Source organism: Dioszegia hungarica (genome assembly GCF_025882075.1).
Source record: "Dioszegia hungarica strain PDD-24b-2 chromosome Unknown MKK02contig_6, whole genome shotgun sequence".
NCBI lineage: Eukaryota > Fungi > Basidiomycota > Tremellomycetes > Tremellales > Bulleribasidiaceae > Dioszegia > Dioszegia hungarica.
Window position 1 is genome coordinate 367,184 of NW_026515768.1, and position 23,804 is coordinate 390,987.

Genomic DNA, 23,804 nt, shown 5'->3' on the forward strand with positions numbered 1-23,804 from the left:
CTGTCGCAAGCGAGGTGGCGGCTCACGAAGCTGGCTCGGCTGTGACGGACACCAAATCTGTATCGAACAGCTCAATGAACTAGCTCGTCAGCTATGCTGGCCATACGACAGGACTGTACCAAAGCTTACCTGCTCATTCAACACCCTGACCTTCATCCCGGCATACCGCCTGTACTCCTCCAATATGCTGCTCAGCGCCCACCTCTGCAGCTTGCGATAACACCCTACGACCGTTCCCGTCCGGTGTCTGCCCATATTGCAGCACACGAGCACCGGGAATGTCTGCGCCTGGAGCAACAGGGTCAACGCGCGGATGATGAGCGGTTCTGGAGGTGGAGGGAGGGGTGGGAGGTGGAGCTGAAGGTTCCCGGCGCCCTGGCCTTGGGCTTGCGAGGGGAAGGGGAAGGGGTGGATGTCGGGTGTCGAGGCCGGTGGGGGAAAGTGAGGGTTGAGTGAGGGCTGAGGTGAGAGGTTGTGTAGGACGATTCCTTGGGAATCGAGGAATGATAGTCTGACTGTATCAGCTTAGGTCGAACGGTCAGGCGAAGAGGGACTGACAGTATATCGGAAGGCTCCTCTGCGCCAACCCAGATGACCGCTCGCAGATTCAGCTTCTCGAGGAAGCTGAAGTTGAGCTCAGAGGGCTGTGCAGATCGGTAGAAGCCTGCCACATCAGCACCCATACGTGATTAGCTGACAGTCGGCGTAGCCTGATGAGCGATTCCCGCATCATTCAAGAAGGTTCTGCAACGGACATACCATCTTCAACCAAGCCGAAGTTCATCGGCGGAACGATTTTGGCCATCTTGCTGATTTGCTTTCCCGTTGATTCGGTTCTGACCTGGCTCTCTGCAGCGGGTGCCCGCCGGCGTACGTGTGAGGCAGATATGAGCGTGATGGACGAAGCGCAAGCTCATTCGTGATCAGGTACATCATTGATCAGGTGCGCGGCGGAGTTACGGCATTCGTTGTGGCCTCTATAACTGCAGTGCTGATTATGACCTGTGTCTGATGAGTCTGATCTTTGAAGCTCTACTCGAGCTTCAGGAGCTCAAGCCACAGCCATTGGAGGCGTCGGACGATCTCAGGAGACTCCTTGGGCTTGTGATCTGATCCATTTATCTACTATTTCTCTATTATAATCTAGATTTCTACCTTCTTCCCCCAACTCCCCACCGCCCCTTAGTTTCCCTCCCGCCTCGGAGCTCCCTACTTCTTAGGCAGCGTAACGAGCTTAGCCCCCGCATAGAGGTAGTACCAATCACTGAACCTCGAGGGCTTCGGCTCGGCCGGCAGCACATTCGACTTGCTGGGGATCTTGAACGTCGCAGTGGCCTTGCTCGGGTCGGCGTACCCCTTGAAGTCGGCATACGAGGTCTGGTTGTAGTTGATGGTGTTGGTATCGACGTTGCCCTTGACTAGGTCCCACCAGAATGTGTGGGACTCAGCGACGACCGCGGTGGCATTCTTGGCGTCCTGGTACCATTCGCCAACGATGGGGATGACATCGTCTCCGCGAGCGACTTTGTAGTACTGCGCCGTCAGCTCAGGTCTTGATCAGCAGAGAGGTCGCAGCTCACAGTCCACCAGTCACGGTAAGCGGCGATAGTACCGGGCCTATAGCGCTCAACGTCAAGGTAGTCTGCGTATATCAGCCCTAGGTCCCTGAGCAGCGGAAGACGACTCACCATTGACGAGGGCAGCCAGGGGGTCTTTGATATCGATAGCAAGCACCTTCCAATCGGTCTCGTCGCCCTGAACAAATCAGCTACTGGATTCTGGTTCACTGCGCGCTACTTCTGACTCACATCGTTCACAGCCAAAGCTCCGAGAATCTTGACTTGCTTGATCTGACCAGTGTAGCCTAGACTGAGCCGTCAGCATCCTGCCTCCGGCACGCAGCTCTACCAGTAACTCACTCTTGTCCGATATCGAACAGATCCATCGGGTCGTTATCACCCGGGAATCCAGTGAACGAGTGATTGAAGTTCGGGCTTTCCCACGTCTGCGGGATAGAACCATAGTGGAACGGGTACGACTTGTGGGGCCAGACGCTCTCGACGAAGCGGGGCAGGTCGTTCCGGTCATCGTGGAAGATAGGGTCTGGACATCAGTCACCGGTTCGCCTATGAGCCGAGATGAGACAAAGAACTCACTTAGCGGCTCTTGCCTCCTGATCTCAATCTTGGCATCCTCCCACCGAGGCACCTCGACGACAAAATTGACAATCTGCTTGTTCTTCTCGTCCGGGTAGAGAGGGACGTCGTGCCAGAATGAGGCGGGCTGCCCGTTTTTCTCCAGCCATACTCTCCAATCCTGGATCTGTCAGCACAGTCAGGTATTGGCAGGTGGCGTACAGACTGACCAGAGTGTTTCGAGCGCCTACGGTGCGCAGACTGTATGGGCTGGAGCCAGCTCCGTCGTTGGCCCGCTTAGGGATGGACACGGCAGCCGCGAGAACAGGAGCGGTGAGAACGATGAGAGAGCCGAGCATAGTGGTCAGAGTCAAGAGTGAGGAATATCCGTGACGGTCATCAGCTACCGGCGCGGAGCCTTTATATCAGAACTTTGATTGTCTCACGCAGTATTTCCCCCTCGGTAGACCGACCCATACCGACCGCCAAAAAGGGCATGCTAAGCTCACTTGGCCGTCCAATTGATCGCGAGGCCAGCCGAGGGTGCGAATAGCTGGCCATTCTCAATAGGTCAGATCAGCGCCAGGAGCGAACGTTGCATTGCCGCCAAGCTTTTGGTCGAGCACGTGTTTCGGTGTGGACTTCCGCGACCATGCTCACGCCGCTCGCCGTGGAGTCTGTCGTCGTGTGCTTCAGCCCCGCACTAGATGCTCTTCTGTCTATATGTGTATGAAAGGTTTGCTGTGCTTGCGTCGTATCGGCGTAGTACTTTGATGTTTAGGGTCATAAGATCAACGTTCCTGCTGCAACTCTCGTTGCGTGGGCGGAATATCCCTTGCCGTGTTCCGCGGATGGTAGTTCGGCGGTTCCGGTTCGCCGCGGAGGTCCCGCGGAGCTGTTGCCGGTCCTCAGTCGCGCCGATTCTCGACGGCTGGGAAAGCTCCTACAACTGCTCAACATCATCGATGATCGTCCGGCCTTCGATGGTATATATATGACAGCTGACCCCTTCGTCAAACTCACATAAAGCTTCTCTCCTGACCGAGCTCACCCTTCCCCTCATGTCAGCCAAAGCCGCTACTCAGGTCACTCTCCTCGGCTCAACAGGCCTCGTTGGCTCGTCCGCCTTGCGCTACATGCTCTCATCAAGCAATTATGCCTACAGCTTGACCACCATCACCCGCTCTACTCCTCATACAGTTTCTTGTGCGAACGCTTCCACGACACACAGTAACAGGGCGGTATCCGACATTGCGGAAGCCGTAAAGGGGTCCGTAGGATCTCCTGGCGGGGTGTACATCACTGCACTCGGGACTACGCGTCGTAAAGCTGGCGGAGTGGCTGCTCAGCGAGCTATTGATGTGGATCTGAACAAACAGCTGGCAGCGAAAGCACGAGAAGACGGGTCAACTTATGTAAGTTCCTATAACGATGAGCCTAACGATGGTAGGTCATCCTCGTCTCATCCGCAGGCGCCGATGCTAAGTCGTCTGGTGCATATCCGCAAATGAAAGGCGAGCTGGAAGAATCCATCAAGGGCATGGGGTTCGAGAAGACCGTCATTCTCCGCCCCGGCTTCCTGCTTGGGGACAGGTGAGACACTTGTTGCTGCCGCTTCTCTGCCGAGCCTGAAGCTGAGTCGCAGACCCGGAATCAGTATGGGCGAAGCTTTCGGTCAGAAGCTGTTCTACGGGTTCAGACGAGTAGGACTCCCGGTCAAGGGAGTTTGCATCGACTCTGACGAGTAAGTGCATTGCGTGATAGCCGGCAGCGTGATAGCTGACATGACAGTGTCGGCGCCGCTATCGCGTACCTGGTCCATCATCCACCTACCGAATCTGTTTCCACCATCGTCAACACAGAAATCGCAGCGCTTGCGCAGCAATGGCGCGGAGACGCATAGCCCTCATCGGACGCACGGACTAGCTCTTGGTTGGATCTTGAAAGGCGCACAAGCTCAAATACCAACCAAATACTGCCTTAGATGAAGCGTTGTAACTTCGCATCTTGTGACCCGTCTTCTCGCTCCTACAGTTCATCGCGCATATAATCTGCTCGTCTCGTCTCGCACTCTGCCGGTAATCTCAGCCCCTTACAGAAATCGACCTGGAGTAAAGATCTCCTACACAAGGCATAACATCCACATTAGTAAAGATGTTCGTTGCTCTCCTCGCTGTGTGAAAGAGCACTCACTGATGACTTTCAGTCGTCATGGCGTCCGCAGAGACCCCTAATGTACCTACTACCGAGGCTCTCGCTCTATCGGCCTCTGTATTCGCGTCCTCCGTCTCCTCCTGGCTCCCCGCCAACTTTGGGCACAAGGTCCCCGCCGCCGACGCCGAGAAGGAGTGGCAGGCGCTCCTCCGGTCTGCCGGCGAAGGAAAGGACCGACTAGGCCTTGGACATCCAGCGCTAAATGCCCCGAAGGTCGGAGGTGGAGGATATAAGGGCGGATTGCAGGGATTGGAGCGGAGTCTGAAGAATGGGAAACGGCGGCAAGGGGAAGAAGAGAAGGAGCGGGGAGGTAAACCCTCTGCGGATGCACAGGGGGATGAGGTGGAATCGGAGGAGGAGGAAAGTAGGGCGAGTATGGTGGGGAAGCGGAAGCGGCAGGGAATGGTCGACCCGTTGGGCGGGAAGAAGAAGAAGAAGGCCGCGGCGACGGGGACAGGGACCAACGGGGCGGCGGTCGCGACCAGCGGGGAGACTTCTGCACAAGCAAGTCCTGCTATGGCCGAGACCGCTCAAGCCAATGAGGCCACGCCGGCGCCCACCACGGACAAACAAGTCGAACAAGTCGAGGCCGCACCCGCAACTCCCGCCAAGACACCATCCAAAGCCAACCCCAATTCTCCCGTCAACACAAAGGACACTCCCAAACCCTCGACCATCGCATCATTGGCCTCTTGTCCTCTCCCATCGGACTCCCAACAAGTCAACCCATCTGCCCAAAACTCCCCCGTCAAATCCAAATCGGCGATCAAGCGGGAAAAGAAGAAGCTGGCCAAGGCGAGGAAGGCGCTGGAGCAGGAGCAGCAGTCCTCGCTGTCGTGATCTGACATCCATGCGGACTCAGTAGCCCCTTCTCATCAGGGTGCTCGGACCCGGTGGGACGGCCACTCCGCTGATCTACTCGGCTGTCGCGGCCCTGGGCGTCCGGCGATATGAGTGGACAGGTGGGGAAAGCCGCAAGCTGGGGAGTTTAGACCGCGGGGCAAGCAATACGGACAAGTTGTACCTCAGATAGTATACCCCATCCACGCCAGCCACAACACCATTTATCTACTCGTAGGATCAGATCTCCACAAGACGTAAGAGCTACATGCATACATCCGCCTGATAAGGGAGCAGCTAATTCAAGCGTAAAATATGGCCTACCAAATCGTCCTGAGATTATCATACAACAACGACCCCTTCCGTACCAAGTAATCAAGACGCTACCTCGCCCCACCTTGACCAAGCATCACCCCCTGTCTGAAGCTCGCACCGATCATCTCTTCCCTCTCCATCCGGTCCAGACTGCTCTCCCCACCTCTTCGTTTCGCTGCCCCCTCCTCCTCCGCGTCCATCCCCTTCTTTGCGCCCTCCCCTGCTATATTCTCCAAGAAGCTGATGAAGCCTCCTCCACCCCCTGTGATCGAGCTTGACAGGGTACCGACCGGTGCTTGGGCAGTACCCCGCTTATTCGGCGAGGCCGAAGCCGAGATTGGTTTCGCCGCCGAGGTCGATGTGGAGCGATTGAGGGGTTCCCTGACCTCCTTGGATCCGGACGAGGTGGTTCGGTGTGGCTGTGCCGGGGGAGGTGGGGGCGGAGGCATATCCATAGGATTGACAGGCGAGACGTCCGACTTGGCCCAGTAAAGCCTCCTCCCCAGTCCCGCCAGAAGACCGCCCGTATATCCTCCTTGACGCGCTACTGCCGCACCCAACTCCGCGGGAGGCGCAGAGGGCATCATCTCGCTCGTGGCCGCATGGCTAACGTATGTTGAGCGAATAGAGCTGTCGCTCAACCCCCGAGGCCGTAATGTCCGCGTGAGCAATTGTTGCTGGAATGGCAGGTCGTGCGTCGTGTCATCCATGCCCTGCCCGTCGTCACCTTGACTGTTGTCAATGACGGCGTCGACGACCGCGGAGAGGCGTTTCCGCTGCGTTGTACCGTCCCGAGCGCGGATGGTCCGTTCTGCGCCCGGACCAAAGTACTGGGAGCTCGCTGACCGGAGTTTGGGGGTAGGAGGAGGGATGCCGTCCGAGTCGAGAAGGAGCCATGGGGAACCGGCAGGAGGCATGGGTGGCCGAGGGTTCTGCGCGCCCGCAAAAATCCCCAGCAGCTCATTCCGGTTTGCCCGGGACTTGCTGGGCCGCAGTGTCCCCGGTGGACGTAGAGTACGCGTCGTGCCCGCCATGTCCGCCCTGGTAGATTCGACAGTAGCGACCGAGTTGGCTGAGACTTGCCGACTCCGATCCCCAGGCGGAGCGGTAGGATTTGGGCTCGGCGGGAGAGCATCCACCACACCGGACCCCGACCCCAAGGCAGATGGGGCAAGAGCAGAAGGAGCCGGCGTCGCCCGCCTAGTCATTCCCGCACCTGCAAACTCCACACTGACATGTGTGGTCGTGGCACCGGACACGGCCGCCTGCTTCGAGACCGCCTTGACCGGCACTCCTGCCTGCAACTTCCCTCTATCCCCTCCCCTCACACCTGCCTTATTGTCCGCCACCGGCTCGCTCGCGGGCGTGACAAACAGCCTCGTGATAGGATTGGCTATCCATCCCAGCCCCACCCCGCCTCCTCCAGCCGCAGCAGCCGCCAATGCGGCCTCTTCCGCCTCCTCATCCCTGAACGCCTCCTTCTGCAGCCGTTTGGCCAGTTTCGGCTCCAGCGTCACATCGTTGATGACCGCCTGCATATCCACCAGCTCGGTAAAGACATCCTTCATGAGTTTGAACAGCATATTCCATTCTTTCCGCTGAATACTGTTCGAGTCGAGCATCCCGCGGAAGAGGTTCTTCGTCTCGGCGATCTCGGTATGGAGCGCCCGGAGGGTCGATCGGGAGAGATGCGAGACGTCGCCCGAGAGGTGTTGCTTTTTGAGCCGGCGATTGAGGGTGGGGATGTCTGCTGCGCGGAGCCGGCCGAGCAGTTTCGAGAGGTGTTCGACAAAGATCATGAGTGGACCTTGGACCGGTGGATGGAGGGAAGACGTCTCCGACCGGTCGTCCGGCCGCGGTGATGTTCCGGTAGAAGCGACGGATGGGGGAGCTGGAGGTCCATCCATGTAGTCCGACGTGGGTATCCTGACAGTACCTACGTCAAACTCGGTCGGGTCCGTCTGCGTCCCTTTTGACTTGGTCAGGAGAAGCAATGTCCGCCGATGCGCCGCTTTCGCCGGGCTGGGCTTAGCAGGCAACGCCGTCCCCACCTCTCCCTCGCTCCGGGGCGAAGTGAGATCGGCCAGACCTCCATCTACGAGGGTGCGAGAGGCGGTAGAGCTATAGTCGGCCGACTCGTGCGGTGAGGCAGAGTGATGCCGCTGAAGCATGAGCGAGCGGCGTTTCCGGCTGACATCCGCCGCGCGGAAGTACTCGGATGCAGGGGAGATGGGCTCGTCCGTTGTGTGTCCGACGTCCGACTCGAGGGGTGCGCTCTCTGCGATGGAGCCGACGCCCTGAGACTGATGATCAGCTGGCAGTCCCCGATATCGCCGGGTGGAGCAACTCACTGTATAGCTTCTGGATGGCATCTGAGGCCTATCACTCGCTCTGCGCCTATACTGGGGCTTGACCGCCCCCATCTTTGGCACTCCATTTAACACGTACCCTATCCCGCCACTCGGACTCGTCCTGAATGCGCCTCCCTGAGGACTTTCTCGCCCGTCCGTCGCTTGCAAAGGCGGACTGAGCACTCCATCCCTCAAGAGCGCGCCGCCAAACTCCCCAATGGACCCCAGACCCAGTCCGGGTGAGGTGAGACCCCCATCCGCTGTCGAGGTCGAAGCAAAGGACGGAGCGAACGACGAGCGACGATTATGATCCCATCGCATCGAGCTCGAGACCGACATCCTGGCCCAGGTGGACCGGTCGAACGCTCCGACCGTAGGAGATGACTCGGTCCGCGAGTGATTCCCCTGCCGAAGCTCCGCCGCGAGATGTGGAGGGACGCCCGGCGAGACCCGCCCGGCCACTCCATTGACTGCGCGCAGCTCATCATTCTCCTCCCGCAGCGACCGGACGTCATCCTTCGACTCTGCGAGTAGATGCGATAGCTCCGAGACATCGTGCTTGAGCATAGCATTCGACGCTACGAGTCCCTCCAGCGCGCGGAGGTATTCCGGCTGTTCGGCCGGTGAGTCGGCTCGAAAAGTGGACGAGAGCTGCTCGTGCAGGTTCTCGAGGCGTGATTTGGCGTTGTCGAGGAGTACCTCTGCGTCCCGCGTTCGAGCTTCTTTGATCTCCTCAATCTCCCGCTGTGCAGCCCGGAGCTGTTGCTCCAGCTCGGCAATACGGAGCTCGGCCCGACTCCGCTTGCGTATCTCCTCCTTCCCCGCTCGTTCCGCCGCGATCTGCATCTCCCGCGCTTCCTCGTACCGTCTCTCGGCGTCTGACAGGCGCTCTTCCACCCCGGCACCGGAAGCAAGAGCGATGGACTGGCGTTGCATCGTGTTTCGTAAAGTGGTGAGCTCGGTGCGAACGTGGGTGAGCGATTGCTGCGTGAGGTTTTGGGTATGAAGAGATTGGGTGTAGCGCTATATGATCAGCCATTGAGGTCTTTCACAGTCGGTTTGCGCTTACCTTCTCCAAAGCCTCGTGCTTCCTGTTCAAATCTGCGTATTTGCCCAAATGCGTCCCATTCGCCTTTTCCAGCGCGTTAATCCGTCGTATGCTATCGGCCAGAGCAGTCCGCTTGACCTCGAGCTGTCAATCAGCACCTTGATATAGAGATTGAACGAAATGAGATTCGAGATACAAACACAAAGCTTCCTGTCAAGTGCAAGTTTCGGAATGAGATGAAACCGAATGGAGCTAGAGATGATAGAGGGATCTGATGAACCCACCTGATGTTGGAGCCGTTTCACCTCGAAAGCGTGCTTCTTCTCGAGCGCTTCATAGCGATGCAGAAGCGCATTGCCTATCTCTGCCTCCATTCAGCCGAGTCCGCATAATCAGGCAAAGCAAGAACGCACCGCCGCTGAGAATCAATTTCTCAGCCATCCTCTCCCTCCCCTGCGCAGCTTTACATCCTCTCCCATCTACCGCCCCGCAACAACAGACCACCGCCCCGCCCGGTGCGGACGCCTCTTCGGCATCGTTGCTGAGATTCGAGAGCTGTTGCGCCAGTCCCTCGAGCGTCTCGGCCGTGCGTAAGAATGTTGATGCTGACGGAGACAGTCCGATATCGGACGGTGCGGGCGAATGGGCCCGGGTATGACTGTCGAGTTGGTCCTCCGGCGAAGGGGACCGGGACGCCTCAGAGGGGAAGGCAAGGGAGTTGGGAGATGGCGGTGCGCCGTCGTGATCGTTCATCTCATGCTCATTATCGTTAAATAAAGTAGACAAAGCAGCAAGTAACGAGGCTCTTCAAGGTTTGGCTGCTGCACGCGCTGGTGGTGGCGACTTCTGCGCTTGTTGACGGGATGCCGGCATCGTTTCTCCGCAAGTTTCATCGATCATCAGCTCGGACCTGCTCACACGAGCACCAGGGCAGCGGCGGAGAGGCAGCGGGAGGGATCCTGGCGGGGCGAGGAGCCAGAAGCAGACGAAGGCAGAACGCTCATACAATTCATGTATCTGTACACAAGATCTAGGCCCTCGCCTTGCTGATATCGCTCCCGAGGGAGTAGCCCCCTACCTTCTCCCAATCCACCTTCTGCCTGGTCACCGGTAACGCTCGGCGCAAGCTATCGCATCAGCTCAATTCCCGTTAAGGCCAACAGTATACAGTCCGAAGAGCGTGTATGAGCGGACTCACGATCTGAAAACCTTATCTCCCAAATCACCATACACATCCTGCAATTCCATCTGATACGCCGCCTCGACTTTGCTGATCGTGGTGACAATCTGGCTGGCGATGCTCTGCCCAGACACTTCTGATGGGTACGCGAAAGATGCTTTGTGTTGGGTAGTGAGTTGCACCTATGGCTTTAGCGAGCTGGCCGATTCTGAGCCTCGACAAAGACTGGACTGCTCACATTGCCCTGTTCAAAGTAGTGCACATCGACAAGCAGCTTGCCTTCGACTTTAGCGGCGGCTTTATCGACAGTCCAGCATGTCCGCCATCTCCCAGTCCTTATTGTATCAGCTGACCTGATCCCCGCAAAGTCGGGCGAACAACTGACCAGAAAGCGTCCGTCTTGTACCGGTTTCCTACCACTTCCAGGGTGTAGATCGGATTCTCCAGTCGCTCCTGTTGTCGCTCGACTGGCTTCTCCGCCGAGGTCTTGTCCGATGATGTTGAGTCCTCCGGTGCGGTCGCAACAGGTATGCTTTCTTCGCCCGCCACCTCGACGACCTCTGGCGTTTCCTTCGGACCATCCGGTGATTCTGCCGATGAATCGGATTCTCCAGCCGTCTCATTCTCAGCAGGTGCCTCCCCGTCTTCTGCCTGCTTGACCTCCTCGACTGCCTCATCCACCTTCTCCAGTCCTCCCGGTTGATCCACCTCCCCCGTCTTTGCTACCTCCGCTCCCACCGCAGGCGTAGGCGCAGGCTCGCTGGACCCTGCGCCGACCTGCTCGGGTATGACGTCCGTAACGATATCATCCGTCTCGGCCATCTTTGCTGGTGTTGCGCCCTCCATAATCACGTCGTCGGTAGGCGGTTGCGGAGTAGCCGGCTCTGGTGAGGGTGCAGCCTCAGGCTCGGCCTCTGGAGCTGGTGCAGGCGGTAGAAGTGGGTGCTGCGAGCAATTGACGGAGGATTGACCGGTCGGATAATGGTTCTTAGTATATGCAGCTAATGACTTTGCTAGCTCCGCCCTGGAAGTATCAGCTTGATTAACTACCGATGACCATGGGCAAAGAGAAGCTCACCGGAAGGCCTCTTCCTCCTCTGGCAATTCATACGCTTCATAATCACTCGCGACGACGTTGACATGGTCAAACGTAAAGCTCTGCTTCCCGATAGCATCGATGTACCGCTCGCCGTCGCCTGACGTGCCCGGCAGGATGGCCGCCTCGGACAAGACAGACTATAGGGTCAGCATATGTGCCATATGACTCTCGAATGGATAAGCGTACGGTATGCGCAGGTGCACCTTCTCTGGCGGGATGCTCGACCACCGTGAGTTGAACGAGGTTGTACGCCCTGAGAGCTGGTCCAGCGTGGACCATCAAGGCGTCATCGTCGCCTACGATAGCTCGGATAGCTGTTCGTCAGCTTCGCTCCCTCCTAAGGAAGACGGCAAACTGGGAGCTGACCATTGATCACATCGCTGCGGATCAGCTTCGCTCGACTGCAGTCGGAAAGGGACCCTACTCACTTGACCTCTCCGGGTGGAGACTGCTCTATGAGCTTTGCGCCAAGCTTGGCTCGCTCATCCGATGATAGTTCTGCCATTTTCGCCTGTCTCTGAGCTGCCTAGGACAGTAAAATAGATGTAGAGCTCTGTGCGCGAGATGTATGGTCCGTTATAGCTACCCAGCACAGGAGCTCAGTGCACCAGCGGCATGACGCGCGGGTCCGACCTGGCCACGTGGCGGATTCAGGCACGGTTCAAATCCCCCGGCCCTTGGTCCTCCTCAGACATTTTTCCAAGCTCAGCTGGTCTTGACAATAACAACACCTATCACCTCTTATCCAGCTTAAACTTCTGCCCATACTTACCTTCGCCTGCTCAGCACCCGAACTCCAGGCGCTCTCCTCGATTTACTACCCTCTCCAACTCAAAAACTAGCAGAAATGGGTGGCGGAAACGCGCGTTATCTACCTTCTTGTGAAGGGGCTATGCTGATGCAGTATAGGGCGCAAAGTCAGCCAAGGACCGTGAGAGGAACGCAGCCAAGGGTCCCAAGGCCCCTTCTTCGCAGCTCAAGTCGAATGCTGTAAGCTTACGAGCCCGCACCCGCTTTAAGGCACAGCTGACCTGGTCTAGGCAGCACAGACCTTGAAGTGCGCTATCTGCATGCAGACCTTCCAGATGACCTCGAAGCAGGCTCAGTGAGTGCAGCTCCCTCGTACGCTATCGACTGCTTGCACACGAGCTGACATCGTCAGATTGACGATACATACGGACGCCAAGCACCCCAAGAACACCTTTGACCAGTGCTTCCCCGGCGTAAGTCGCGCTGTGTCAGTCGAAAGGAGCACATGGCTGACCCAGTGCATAGTTTGTTGCTGCTGCCTAGACTCCGCTCCTCCTCCTTATTTGGTTGTCATAGATCTCTCCGTCCTCTCTCGCTGCCCAATCTCGGGCCAACTCCCGGTTTTATCGTGATGCACTACTAGTCCAGTCTGCTCAAGCTTCGCACGCAGCAGACAATTGAGGTGTCCTGTTGATCGCTCTTATCTTATCTTGATGCACCAGAAATAAACACCTTATGCTATTTGATACTGATCTACACGTTACAAAAGCCCTAGCTCAGCACCCCCCCATGACGCTCCTCAATACCCGGCCCTTTCTCGACTAATCACCCCGTTCATCGATCCTTCCCTCTTTTTCCCTTCCCCTTCCCAATCATCTCCCGCCTTGCCGACCCAGCATCGCGGCCCGCTCAGGATTCATCCCTACCCCACCTGGTCTCCCCGGAGGCGGCATCGCCCCATTCTGCGGCGGCATCCCATATCTTCCCCCAAACCCGGCCTGTTGAGGCTGCTGCGGGGGATATCCAGCCGCATAACCATTAGGGTACCCGCCGCTAGGCGTGGCGCCGCCATAGGCCGCCACGGGCGGTCTGGACGGACCTCCATTTTGACCATCTGACGATCAGCTTGTACCTCGCTGGCAGAGAGATATGCAGACTTACAAGGATTTGGCGTCATACCCGGCCGCACAGGCGTTCTCCCCACTCCAGCACCATACGGCGTCGCCCCTCCCTGCGCCGGCGTCCTTCCCATACCCGCTCCAAACGGCGTCGCACCCCCTACAGCCGGCGTCCGTCCACCTGGCGTGCGCCCACCGTGCGCCGGGGTCCTCCCTGCCCGGATACCCGGCGTCTTGCCGCCCGCCCCACCTTCCGCCAGCCGATTCGAGTACTGCGTCTTGAACGCATTACACAGCTCATTCATTCCCGGTACTTCGGCATTGTAAAGGGAGTACGCGCCAGGAAGGAGACGGACGGGCCATGTGGAGATGACACCGCCGTCCTTGGTCGCTTTGTTTAGGAAGAGGAGGGAGAGGTAGCCCGGGTGATCGTGGTCGAGGCAAAAGGCGTACATGGATCGATTGGGGAATGCGAGGAGGGTGTTTTTGAGGAATGATTCTGACGATCAGCTTCATCACATCTGATATAGAGTGAACTGAAAGACTTACCGATCTGATCTGCCGGCTTGAACTTTTCCGACCGTTCCGCCTCCTCCAACATCCTCATGATCGCATTGGCATAATTGACAATCACGTCGTCCAGATCCGTAAAGCTGTATTTCCCAGCTATCCGCAGCATCCGCCCCAAAGCATACTCGTTCGGCTTATCAATCTCCTGGATATCCACGTGCTGGTACACCTTTTCGTCCAGCTTGAACGTCATCGCGAGGTGATCCGCGCCCTTTGAGCTCGGACGGATAACCACCTCCCCTCTCGGCTGGGTAGCGAGGAACTGCTCCGCCTGACCCGAGTTCATGACGTGCCAATTCGGGTGATTGATCACGCGCTTCGCCTTGCCCTGCTGCCGCATCTTCTTAGCAGCCGCGGCCGTTTCGAGTCGTACCCGCTTTGCGTCGTCGTTAAACGGATCACTCGCGAACGGCTGGACGAATGGGACCGACTGGGAGAGGTCCGAGGGCCGGATAGAGATCCGGACTTGGAACCGCTGGGGTTCGACATTGATGACGACCGCGTTGAGGTTTTGACGGGGTTTGAGGACGTCCTCGCACGACGCAATCTCCTGGTCATCTGCGACGTACTCCCGCTCAATGATGGCGTCGATCCCCGATTCGAGGGAACAGAACGCCCGGCTCTGGAGAGCCTTGCGGACCGTAGCCGAGACGCGCAGACCGCGACCGATAGACCGCTCCGTCTCGCCCGTGAGCATCGTCACTACCTCCCACGGCGAGGGCTCGTAGAACGGCGGCCGCCGGTCCGACCGATATGAGATGAGCTCATTGACAATCTCGCCGAGCGCGTGCCGCTTGTTGCCCTCTCCTTGACGTTGGAGGTTGTACGCAAAGTCGTCGAGGTTGAGCTCCGACAGTTTCCGCGACCGGTCATTGTCCGTCATGAGTTTTTGGACCACCTCGGATTTGTGCTGCCCCTCGACATCCTCGACGTCGAGGTCGAGGGCATCTTGGCACATTTTCTGCGCGAATTCGTAGTCTTCCGGGTGGATACGGGTACAGTCGAGCGGATCGGCCTGTTCCTGCGGGTTGGCCTCCTCCAGAATGAGGTTGTCGAGGTCCGACTCGATCGAGAGGAACCCGGCGACGTTTTCGAAGATGGTAGGACCGAAGAGGCCGGATTCGGAGAATTGCAGTCGGTTGAGAAGGGTACCCTGATCATCAGCTTATGCCTGAAAGATGTATCGGCCTTCCAGCTCACCGCTCTCCCGACAGCATGTACCAAAGAGTCCGCCTTCCTTGGCCCCAGACCAGAGATGAATGGCAGCATGGACCGCTGGTACGCGTCCGCGACACACGAGTTGATCTCAATACCCATGGCGCAAACCGAGTTGACCAGCGCCCGTTCCAGGTGGATCAACAGCTTCTCTTGTGAGATCTACTTCGTCAGCTAGTGTTTCTGCCTCTGCAATGCTGCAGATAGGCAACTCACCAGTTTCTGATGATACTCGAAGAACGTGATATCCAACATCCTCCTCCCCAGCTTCGCATACGCATTCAGCGGGTTTTGCACAAACCTCGCCAACGCCAAAGCATACCGCCCATTCAGCGGCAAGCCCGGATGCTCCTTCCCCGCCTCCTCGCTGCTCATATACATCCTCGCCGTCGCGTCATTCGGCATGATCAACGGCGTACTGAACGGCCGGATGCGCTCATCAAAGTGACTCAGCGCCTGGGTGAACTCCTCGTGGCTCGGGAACGTGTCGGATACAGGTGGATTCTCGCCAGAGAGGTTGACGGCGATTTCCCGGAGAACGCTCGTCACCTCCTCTTTGAGCCGGTGGGTCTGGGCGGAGAGACCGCCGATGGCGCAGACTTTGGGTTTACGGCGCTCAATGAGCTCCATGAATGCCTCGCGGTCATCTTCGTCCTTGAGATTGTCGAATTTCGTTTGGGTCAAGATGACACCATTGTCGTCTAGCATGATGGCGATCACGGCGTCCCGGATATCGCCTTGGCCGTTGGTGAGCGCGAGGACGGAGGGGGTGTCGCCTGACTCCATGTTGGGTCCGCAGTATGGCTTGACGTTGATTCTCTATCTCGATCAGCTTTACCCTCACATCCCATGGCGGGTTTGACACTCACAAATTCTAGCTCCCGCCTGCAATGCTCCGCCACATAGTCCTCCGCCTGACCCTTCAGATACTCCTTCACCCACTTGCTCCCCATAGGTATCAAGTGATTCTTGACCACATCCCGGCACACCTCCTTCCGTAACTCGTTCCAGCTTGATGCAATCTCCCCGTAGTCGGTCGAGACGCAGCACCGCTCGAGCGCGCCCGAGAATGCGTCGACTTGCGCATCGGCGACGTTGATGGAGATAGTGATGAGCCCTTCTTCTTCCGCTTTCAGGATGTGGAGCCATTGTGGGGATCCAGCGAAGCTGTTGGCGGGTTTGTTGGTGAGGAACTTGAAGGTCTGTGATGTCAGCTTGGATCACAGGGACGAAGTGAAAGCGGTAGCTCACGTAGTAGGTATGCCATAGGTCGATAACGGTCATACCCCTATCGGTTGGGTTGATCGTCACGTCTGCGCATTCCTTGACGAACTCTCGCGCTTGAAGTCGGATCGTCGGATCTTTTGCAAACTCGCTGACAATGAGTGAACTCGCAGCTACTCGAGTCAGCTGGTTGCCGTACCGACCCGTGCAGACAACCCAACATACCCTTCAACGCATCTCCTCCACTCAAGAACGGCGTCCCAGTCCCCGCAAACTCCTCCGCGAGATCCAGCGGCGCCTGATCGGCATCCTGCGGTGGACGCACCACCCCGTCCGAGTCGTTGAAGCTGACCGCCACCGTAGGCACGTGGATCCCAAACGCCTTGACGAGGGTCATGATCGGTCCGACGCGGAGATCGTCCTGGGCCATCCGTTCCGGTAATCGCTTCGATCCCTCCGCTACCGCCTCTTCCTCCTTGATCTCCCTGATAACCCGTGCGTAGTGGTACGCCAACCACTCGATGCCCTCCGCGGCCGACTCGATGCCCAGCATACACACCGACTCCAGCAGTGTCTGGGTGAGGTACTGATCTTCCACCTCTGGCCGCCTTTCCTGTATCTTCCGCCATGTCTCCCGCACCTGCTGCGTCCGCTCGTATACCGCCCGGAACTTGATGCCCAGGTTGTAGAGTGACCAGAGCTCGTCCCTCTCCAAGAACTGTACCGAGCTCTGCCCCTCATTCTCCAGCAGACTGATGACATCCCGCTTGTAGTGCCAGATATAAGGCACCTCGAGATGTTGGACGAACATCATGTTGAGCGCGGTCGATACGGCCTTGATGAACTCGGCAGAGAGGTCCGGACGGCGGTACGGCGCCTGTTCGTACATGGAGGGGTAAGAACCGTCCTGATGCATCCCGCAGAAGATGTACTGGGTCCGAGTGGATATCTTGTTGTGCGCGTAACCGGCGGCGAGATCGGGTGGGGGATAGAGGGAGTCGGGGGCGATGACGGGATTATCAGAGAGGGTGGAGTTCATGAGTTGATGCCGTTCCGGCCGGTCGAGGGAGGCGATGGTCTTGTCCTCGTCCTGCAGCCGCCGTGCTTTGATTTCGGACGGGTCAAAGACATCCTCCAACCGAAGATCCTTCTTGGCAGGGTCGATATCGTCCGGGTCCTGCTGACCGTCCTCTCCCTCCAGCGCCCAGTCATAGTCTTCTCCCGCGCCGAATACCTCGAAGATCTCGTCCCATGACCTGGATGTCAGCTTGTATTCCCGCCGATAGAGGAGCCGACTCACCCCTTATCCACCCCAGCGACATCCGGGCGGCGCTTGGCCTGTTCGCGCCTGATCGCCTTCTCCTCCCTCTTCCTCTGCCTCCGCTGATCCTCCGTCTCCCCCGGAGGTGCCGCCTCCTCATCCTCCTCGATGAAGTCTCCGAGGTCATCATCATCCTCATCCAGCCTCTCCTCGTCGTCCGCAAACATATTCCGTAGATCCAGTCTCGGCTCATCATCATCACCCTCGCTCCCTGAACGCCTCCTCAGCCGCTTCAGGGGCCGCGACGTGCTAGGCCCCCCGATTCCCCGGTTCTCATTGATGAGTTCCAGTTCATCCTCACTGAGCTCCGCCCCTCGTTCCTTGCGCTTCTGACGCCGTTTATTCCGCTTCTCCGCCTTCTTTCTCGCTCGCCGCTCCTCCTTGGTCTCCTTCTTGCCATCACCGTCTACATCCCCGTCATCATCGTCGTCCTCGCCTTCGACGATGAAGCCCTCGGCGATCCGGCGGGCCTCCTCGGGATCATCCTCGGACTCCTCGGATGAGTCGTGCTCGCCGTGCGGCCGGATCTCGTCGCCTGAGCCCTCGTCGGGCGAGCCTGATCTGTCGGACATGGCTGACGGTTCTTCCGGAGTAGTAGGCTGACGAGTGGACTGCTGTATAGTGCTTGTTTGTTGCTTGACCTTTGCTTGAAAGGCAAAGAGGAAATAGAGAGCTTGTGGTGGTGGTCGTTGAGAGCGGAGGCACGAGCGGCGATTGCCGAAGAGGTTTCAGCCTAAGTAGGGGGCATAACTACAATCTATTCTCTTACCACCTATTCATCCCGCAGCCATGCTGAGGGCCATGGTATATCTATGCATTGGGAGCAGCACTACAGCAGACATTGTGCAGAGCCTCAGCAGCCTCAGAATGGCGTGGAATGGACATGCCATGAGCGGCCGCTATCCGAGTGAGTGCCACTCATGATATTGGTCCGGTCGGTCGGGCACAAGTGGCGATTCGCCACCGGCATAAAGCATGGAACGATCACGGGCTTCTATCCGAGAGCGGTGCGTCTTACTCGGCATGAATGTTTCAAGAAGCTGCTCAGACAACCGAAAGACAGCGAATGCATAGTCACCATCTACAATCATCGTGAACATCTATAAACATGCCGACCATCTGAACAAAGCTATCCAAAAAATCAAGTTCCAGCCGAGCAACTATCGAACCCTCACATCCCGCCTGAAGCGCAAGCACTGGTGGTTCCCTCCTTCGCAGCTTCGATGAGAGATCGCCTGTCAGCGCGTACCTTGGCCAAGTGATCCGATACCTTCATCACGCGATCTTGATAGTCGCTGTAGTATGCGATGAAGGAATTCAGCATGTCCAAAGTTGGTGGTAGGAGGGACTGCACGCCGGCCGACAGGTATCCTTTGGCCGACAGTGGCTCGATATCTCCGACCTCATCAGAGCCGACGCTGATACCCTTGGGACCGATTGAGACATTCCGGACTCGGCCAAAGTGATAGTCGAGGTTCTCCTTGAGAGTGAGGAATGTCGACTGCGAGTGCTTGACCGCCTCGAAGTTGCTTTCCATGACAGCTGGAAAGGTGCGGTTTTGGAGATCGAATTTGAACATCCCCTGGAGTCCCCCATGCAGATTGCCGGGCTCCGACTTCTCCTGCATCTCGCTAGGGCGAGTCGAAAGCGCGGCGATCTTGTCCGCGTAGAGCGGCTTGCCATGCGTCTTCCCATGGCCATGCTGTGCGCATGTCTTTGATCCGAGACTTGCCCCCGCAACCCACCTCGAAAGCTCTGTCTGACATCGTAGGATATCGTTCGTGCTTTCTGCCACCCGAGAGGCATCCTCGAGCAGGTCAGAGAGAAGACACAGGAGTTTGCACATCGACTCGCGGGTGTCATGCACCATGAAGGCCCAGTTACCGACTTGCTTGTTCACTTCGCTTGGGTCGGGTATACTGACATTGCCCTGAGTCGTGTCACCTTCCCATACGGTAAGATTGGTGTCGAGCTTCTGCCAGGCAGTCAGTGCAGCCCCCATCCGCTTGATGGCCGCGTCAGAGAAGCTCTGCAGATCCGTTTGCAGCAGAATGAGCCAATCCTTCGCTCGCGCATACTCTGAGTCCACGGGAGTGGGCGCGAAGTCTTTGGTAGACGTTGCAGCCTCGACAGACTGAGTTTCCGGCTGGAAGTCCCCGGGCATGTCGGTGTCGGCCGTGGTCTGCGACATATTGATGATCAGTGTTGTGCCCGCGTAGGAGAGTATGAAGTATGGTTGTAGAAGGGGAGGGCGGGATGGGCGGCGCTTTCGACTCTACTCGAATCGCACGGCTGTGAGTATGTACCATCCCTTCAAGTCAGCCCCGTGAGCGAGTCCTCGCAGCCGTCTGGGACAAATACTGATAAGCAACATAAAGGGAGCTCATCTTCGCCACCCATCGCAGAGAATGCCACGTGATAGGACGTGCCATGTACGGAGCAAATGTCAGCTAGCGTCCGCTATCTGTTCATCTCGGTGTCGAAGAAGGGGTCTCCTGACTCCTTCGAGCAGCGTACCGGTGCTTGCGATGAGTATTCGGCCACTCTGCAAAATCGGGTTGCGGCGAGTCAATTTATCAAACCTTGCCTCGTTCCAGAGAGACAGCGATGGAGCCCAGAGAACGGTGATCATCCGATGTGTCCAAGATGTGAGGGTATCGTAGTCAGCAGCATGCACACTGTACTGAGTCTGGCTCAAAGTGAGTTATATCAGCCGGTAGAACCATGCATACCATGTAAGCCTAGAAAACGAAGTCCTCCACCTTCCACTTCCCAAAGTCTTGCCCATACGCCATAGCCGCCATCCCCGGCTTCGGCACGCCGATATGATTCGCCTTCTTCCCTCCCGCCCCACTCGCATCGACGCTCCGCTCCATCCGCTGACTATCCTTCTTCGCCTTGAGCTCCGCCCGCCGCCTCTCTTCCCGCTTCGACAGCGTCAACAGCGCGTCCACCGGGGCGCGGAGCTGCCGGATCTCCGCCTGAAGAGTGAGAAGAGGGGTGAGGGACGCCGCGAGTGATTCGAGGAGAGGTGCGGCGGGGTCGTGTTCGACGAGTAGGGGTAGATGGGAGTCGAGGAGGAGGCTGGAGTGGGCGAGCACAGAGTCCAGAGAGGGGATGGAGGTGGATGATGTCTTCACAGCGGCCGAGTCGGGCCAGCCGAGGCCTTCTGTCCGGTTGTCGCACCATTCAGAAGCCCATTTGACCAGTTGGCCGAGGAGCTGAGTAGCCTCTTCGGCCGAGATCTGCCGCCGCAGCTCGAATCGGAAGTCAATGGCGGGAGGGGAGAGAGACAGGAAGTCCGAGTAGATTTGCTCGAGATGACCGTCCGTGATCGCCCGTTTGAGGAGGGCGACCAACGTAGATGAGGGGATGGTTTTGCTGTTCCGCAACAGTCTGCGCGCAGATGACCATTCTGCCTCCCCCATGTCGCCCTCGAGCAGGTTTGCGAGCTCGCCCTCCCCTGCCCTCTTGCTGCTGGCCGCAGACTTGGCGACTTCCGCTACATTCCCCTTGCCACCCTTCCCGGCCTTTGGCTCCGCCAGGTACCGTGCCGTCCGCTCTTGCGATCCCAAAAGCAGATTCATCCCGAACCCCTTCTCCGGTACCACCAGCTCGCAGGTATACACCACCGACCGCCCGCCCTTATCGGCATGCTTGTGCCATACGACGAATGCGACGGTCCATGTTGATGACGAAGGTGATTTGCCGAGGAGGCTGAGTTCCGAGATGACACCCTCGGTCGAGAAGGCCGAGACATCGCTGTCTACGAGTACGATCGGTGCGTCGGAGCCAGCGAGGCTGAGGAGAAGGGTAGAGGAAGGTTGCGAAGCCGTGTGCATAATGAGAGGTTTTGGAGAGGGGATGGATGTGAGCGCCGACGAGTCGTTGCGGAAGGATATGGGGTTGGAGGTGGTATCCGAGACGGGTTGTCTGAGATTTTCGGTGTGGAAGAGATCAGCGGAGTCTGTTTGTCAGCCGACAGTCTGGGGGATTTATCTCGAGCATAACTCGCCAATAGAGGTGACCGTCCCGTCCTCAGCAATATCCGCAGCGACAAACTTTGCCCCGTGCTTTCCTATTCGAGACTCGGACGTCAAGGTTGCCGAGCATAAGCCGTCCTCGGGAAGACCGATTCGTATGGACCAGATCCGACCATCGCTTCCGACGAGCACGAGGCCTACTGATTGCTCAGTCGCAGTCATGACCTTGCTGGCGATGATTTCGCCAGTAGCGGCCGTATGGGATAGGGCGGTGATCTGGTCCGCCGAGTCGAGGAGGAAGAGATTGCCGTCTGATGCGACGGCGAGAACGGGATGCCTTGGGGACGTCAGATGATGCAGCTGCTGTAGTGGATGTCCGGCCTAAGGATTTAGCTTAGTTTCGCAGCGATGCAGCAGAAGACTCACCTGTATGATGCTCTTCTCCTCATCTTCACCTCTCCAACACCATATCTCCGATGTCTGCCTCCCCCGCTTTCCCTTCGTCGCACTCTGGACTCCGACCAATGAGGTACGCCTAGGTCCAGATTCTGGCTCCTCGGAGTCGACCGAAGAGCTCATCTCCTCGTCCTCGTCTTGAGGCTGAGCCTTGGCCTTGCCCTTTTCCGGGAATGCGGAGGGCGGAGGTAAGAAGCTGAGGGGCTGGGTGGTGAAAACCGTTGAAGGTGGGACTGAGTACGATGTAGTCGGTCGCAAAGTCTTCAGCTACACTCTGTTAGCTCCGGCACTTCTCCATGATGGCACTGTGTACCCACATCATATGTCCACACTCCATCGCCCTGGACAGCAAGCACCGCGAGCTCGCCCTGGCTCCCGTAGACTGGAGCGAGCGACACATGTCGGTCTTTCGAGGAGGATGCGTGCGACGATTGGTACGTTGCCAGCAGTGTGGGAGCTGATATGCTGGCCATTATGGAGAGAGTATGGATAGAGTAGCTATGGATGCAGGTTGTAGACTGAAAGATGGCCGTTGCGGCGAAGAAATCTTTGGGTGGGCAAGGCCCTTTACGTAACGGGACCTCCACCTCGCGATTTCTCATACCCGCGCTCTGATCTCTGAGCTCCATATGTCATAGTCCACTTGAGCATACTACAGCTGGAGCATCACCCTGTTACTATGGCGTCTAGGGCGGGCCGAGCCTTCTGGGGAAGAGAAGCAGGGAGGGAAGCTTTGTGAGTATCCGCGACGGCAAGGTCGACAGCAGCTGATCGGGTACAGCCGTATCCTCGCTTGGATCCCAGTCGGTGTCTTCTTTACTCGGCACATCTACTCGCTAGCTACAGTCACTGGCGGGAGCATGCAGGTCAGCTATTGGTACTACAGCTTCGGGCCTGGCTGATGACACAGCCGACTTTCAACCCAGATTTAGCCGGGTCTCCGCTACACCACGACGTCGTTTTGCTGGAACGATGGAGCGTGGCTTTGAACAGATTCAAGCGCGGCGACGTGGTCACGTTATGGTGGGTACTAAGATCATTGATGAGCACGTAGCTGATCTAGAAGGTCCCCTCAGAACCCAGATCTACTCACTACTAAACGAATAATAGCCTTGGAAGGGGACCTAGTAAGCCGCCTCGATCGCGTTGACCTGGCAAGCAAGTGTGGCCAGCTGACCTACGAGGTATATCCATTACCACCCTCACCTACCACACCCATAAGGATACCAGCAGGTCATTGCTGGGTTGAGGGTGACTCCGCATATCAGACCCGGGACTCAAATACGTATGGACCGGTAAGTGCCTTGCCCCACCGGGTGAAAAGCGCATTGCAAGCTGACCAAGACAAGGTACCGCTCGCTCTTATCACGTCCAAGGTGGCGTATATAGCCTGGCCATGGGGCCGGCGCGGACTAGTCGCGAATGGACTTGCCAAGGCGAAAGGAAGGGTCAGGCGTTTGGGTGGATCCGTCCCTTGAGATCGCCCGGCCAGTGTCAAGAGCTCCAAGAAGCCGCTCTCGGAGGTCCCCTCCCGCACATCAGGTGTCTATGAGCCAACGCAAGAACATTGGAGCTGTATGCTGTGTGAGTCGTATCTAGCCCGGCTCCTTTCGCTGCTGATGTCGGCAGGCGCAGCTGCTACCCCTGTGGTACGAGGAGCCGTCATCGCGGAGGGGCATCTGCCCTCAGGTTTGAAGTAGATTGGCCAGGATTGGTGACAACAGTAATGAGTTCGACTGCCCATATCTAAGCTGCTCACTGAACCAAAACCCTGACGCTCTTACCTGGGACGACGCGCATTACGAAGTCACACCGATAGTCCAGACTGGCTTTCGTTTGATGGCGTCATCGGCGAAGCGAAGCCTACGTCCGACTGAAACAAAGGATGATCTTCCCTTGCCACAACACGACACGAACGCCCGCTGAAGTGTCTTGCCTCCCTCCAGTCTGACTCAGTCTTGCAGTATTACTCATCTTCGACAGAC

General features: G+C 57.6%; 10 protein-coding genes across 10 annotated transcripts; 3 read left to right on the top strand and 7 right to left on the bottom strand.

Annotated features, from left to right (window-relative positions):
• Window positions 1–22: 22 nt before the first annotated feature.
• On the bottom strand, window positions 23–805 carry MKK02DRAFT_42278 (protein-tyrosine phosphatase; the record flags this gene model as incomplete). The annotated part of the gene is made up of 4 exons (XM_053091914.1): window positions 23–79; window positions 130–511; window positions 559–664; window positions 760–805. 4 exons carry the CDS (start codon window positions 803–805, stop codon window positions 23–25), a joined length of 591 nt encoding a protein of 196 aa, XP_052947676.1.
• Window positions 806–1,209: 404 nt separating this feature from the next.
• Window positions 1,210–2,494, bottom strand: MKK02DRAFT_42279 (inorganic pyrophosphatase; the record flags this gene model as incomplete). Its single annotated transcript, XM_053091915.1, has 7 exons — window positions 1,210–1,533; window positions 1,581–1,642; window positions 1,689–1,755; window positions 1,809–1,869; window positions 1,920–2,103; window positions 2,157–2,316; window positions 2,366–2,494. The coding sequence occupies 7 exons, from the start codon at window positions 2,492–2,494 to the stop codon at window positions 1,210–1,212; spliced, it is 987 nt and encodes a 328-aa protein (XP_052947677.1).
• A 702-nt stretch (window positions 2,495–3,196) lies between these two features.
• On the top strand, window positions 3,197–4,038 carry MKK02DRAFT_42280 (putative endoplasmic reticulum protein; the record flags this gene model as incomplete). The annotated part of the gene is made up of 4 exons (XM_053091916.1): window positions 3,197–3,550; window positions 3,586–3,728; window positions 3,781–3,879; window positions 3,927–4,038. 4 exons carry the CDS (start codon window positions 3,197–3,199, stop codon window positions 4,036–4,038), a joined length of 708 nt encoding a protein of 235 aa, XP_052947678.1.
• Window positions 4,039–4,346: 308 nt separating this feature from the next.
• On the top strand, window positions 4,347–5,189 carry MKK02DRAFT_31448 (uncharacterized protein; the record flags this gene model as incomplete). The annotated part of the gene is made up of 1 exon (XM_053088295.1): window positions 4,347–5,189. The coding sequence occupies one exon, from the start codon at window positions 4,347–4,349 to the stop codon at window positions 5,187–5,189; it is 843 nt and encodes a 280-aa protein (XP_052947679.1).
• Window positions 5,190–5,572: 383 nt separating this feature from the next.
• On the bottom strand, window positions 5,573–9,656 carry MKK02DRAFT_35955 (uncharacterized protein; the record flags this gene model as incomplete). Its single annotated transcript, XM_053089313.1, has 6 exons — window positions 5,573–5,766; window positions 5,791–7,807; window positions 7,856–8,878; window positions 8,925–9,047; window positions 9,188–9,267; window positions 9,317–9,656. 6 exons carry the CDS (start codon window positions 9,654–9,656, stop codon window positions 5,573–5,575), a joined length of 3,777 nt encoding a protein of 1,258 aa, XP_052947680.1.
• Window positions 9,657–9,933: 277 nt separating this feature from the next.
• Window positions 9,934–11,687, bottom strand: MKK02DRAFT_23339 (putative F-actin capping; the record flags this gene model as incomplete). The annotated part of the gene is made up of 9 exons (XM_053086715.1): window positions 9,934–10,030; window positions 10,102–10,265; window positions 10,322–10,418; window positions 10,469–10,590; window positions 10,639–11,107; window positions 11,162–11,319; window positions 11,369–11,496; window positions 11,549–11,562; window positions 11,611–11,687. The coding sequence occupies 9 exons, from the start codon at window positions 11,685–11,687 to the stop codon at window positions 9,934–9,936; spliced, it is 1,326 nt and encodes a 441-aa protein (XP_052947681.1).
• A 1,117-nt stretch (window positions 11,688–12,804) lies between these two features.
• On the bottom strand, window positions 12,805–17,952 carry MKK02DRAFT_22827 (SH2 domain-containing protein; the record flags this gene model as incomplete). The annotated part of the gene is made up of 9 exons (XM_053086633.1): window positions 12,805–12,985; window positions 13,150–13,549; window positions 13,600–14,773; window positions 14,821–14,997; window positions 15,052–15,654; window positions 15,705–16,037; window positions 16,087–16,232; window positions 16,285–17,315; window positions 17,360–17,952. 9 exons carry the CDS (start codon window positions 17,950–17,952, stop codon window positions 12,805–12,807), a joined length of 4,638 nt encoding a protein of 1,545 aa, XP_052947682.1.
• A 599-nt stretch (window positions 17,953–18,551) lies between these two features.
• On the bottom strand, window positions 18,552–19,571 carry MKK02DRAFT_31451 (uncharacterized protein; the record flags this gene model as incomplete). The annotated part of the gene is made up of 1 exon (XM_053088296.1): window positions 18,552–19,571. The coding sequence occupies one exon, from the start codon at window positions 19,569–19,571 to the stop codon at window positions 18,552–18,554; it is 1,020 nt and encodes a 339-aa protein (XP_052947683.1).
• A 550-nt stretch (window positions 19,572–20,121) lies between these two features.
• MKK02DRAFT_42286 (uncharacterized protein) lies at window positions 20,122–22,292 on the bottom strand (the record flags this gene model as incomplete). Its single annotated transcript, XM_053091917.1, has 4 exons — window positions 20,122–21,313; window positions 21,392–21,744; window positions 21,790–22,086; window positions 22,137–22,292. 4 exons carry the CDS (start codon window positions 22,290–22,292, stop codon window positions 20,122–20,124), a joined length of 1,998 nt encoding a protein of 665 aa, XP_052947684.1.
• Window positions 22,293–22,717: 425 nt separating this feature from the next.
• On the top strand, window positions 22,718–23,297 carry MKK02DRAFT_22196 (peptidase S24/S26A/S26B/S26C; the record flags this gene model as incomplete). Its single annotated transcript, XM_053086533.1, has 4 exons — window positions 22,718–22,842; window positions 22,886–22,946; window positions 23,004–23,114; window positions 23,169–23,297. Coding segments are annotated over 4 exons (426 nt in total), but the record flags the coding sequence as incomplete, so codon positions are not given.
• Window positions 23,298–23,804: the final 507 nt, after the last annotated feature.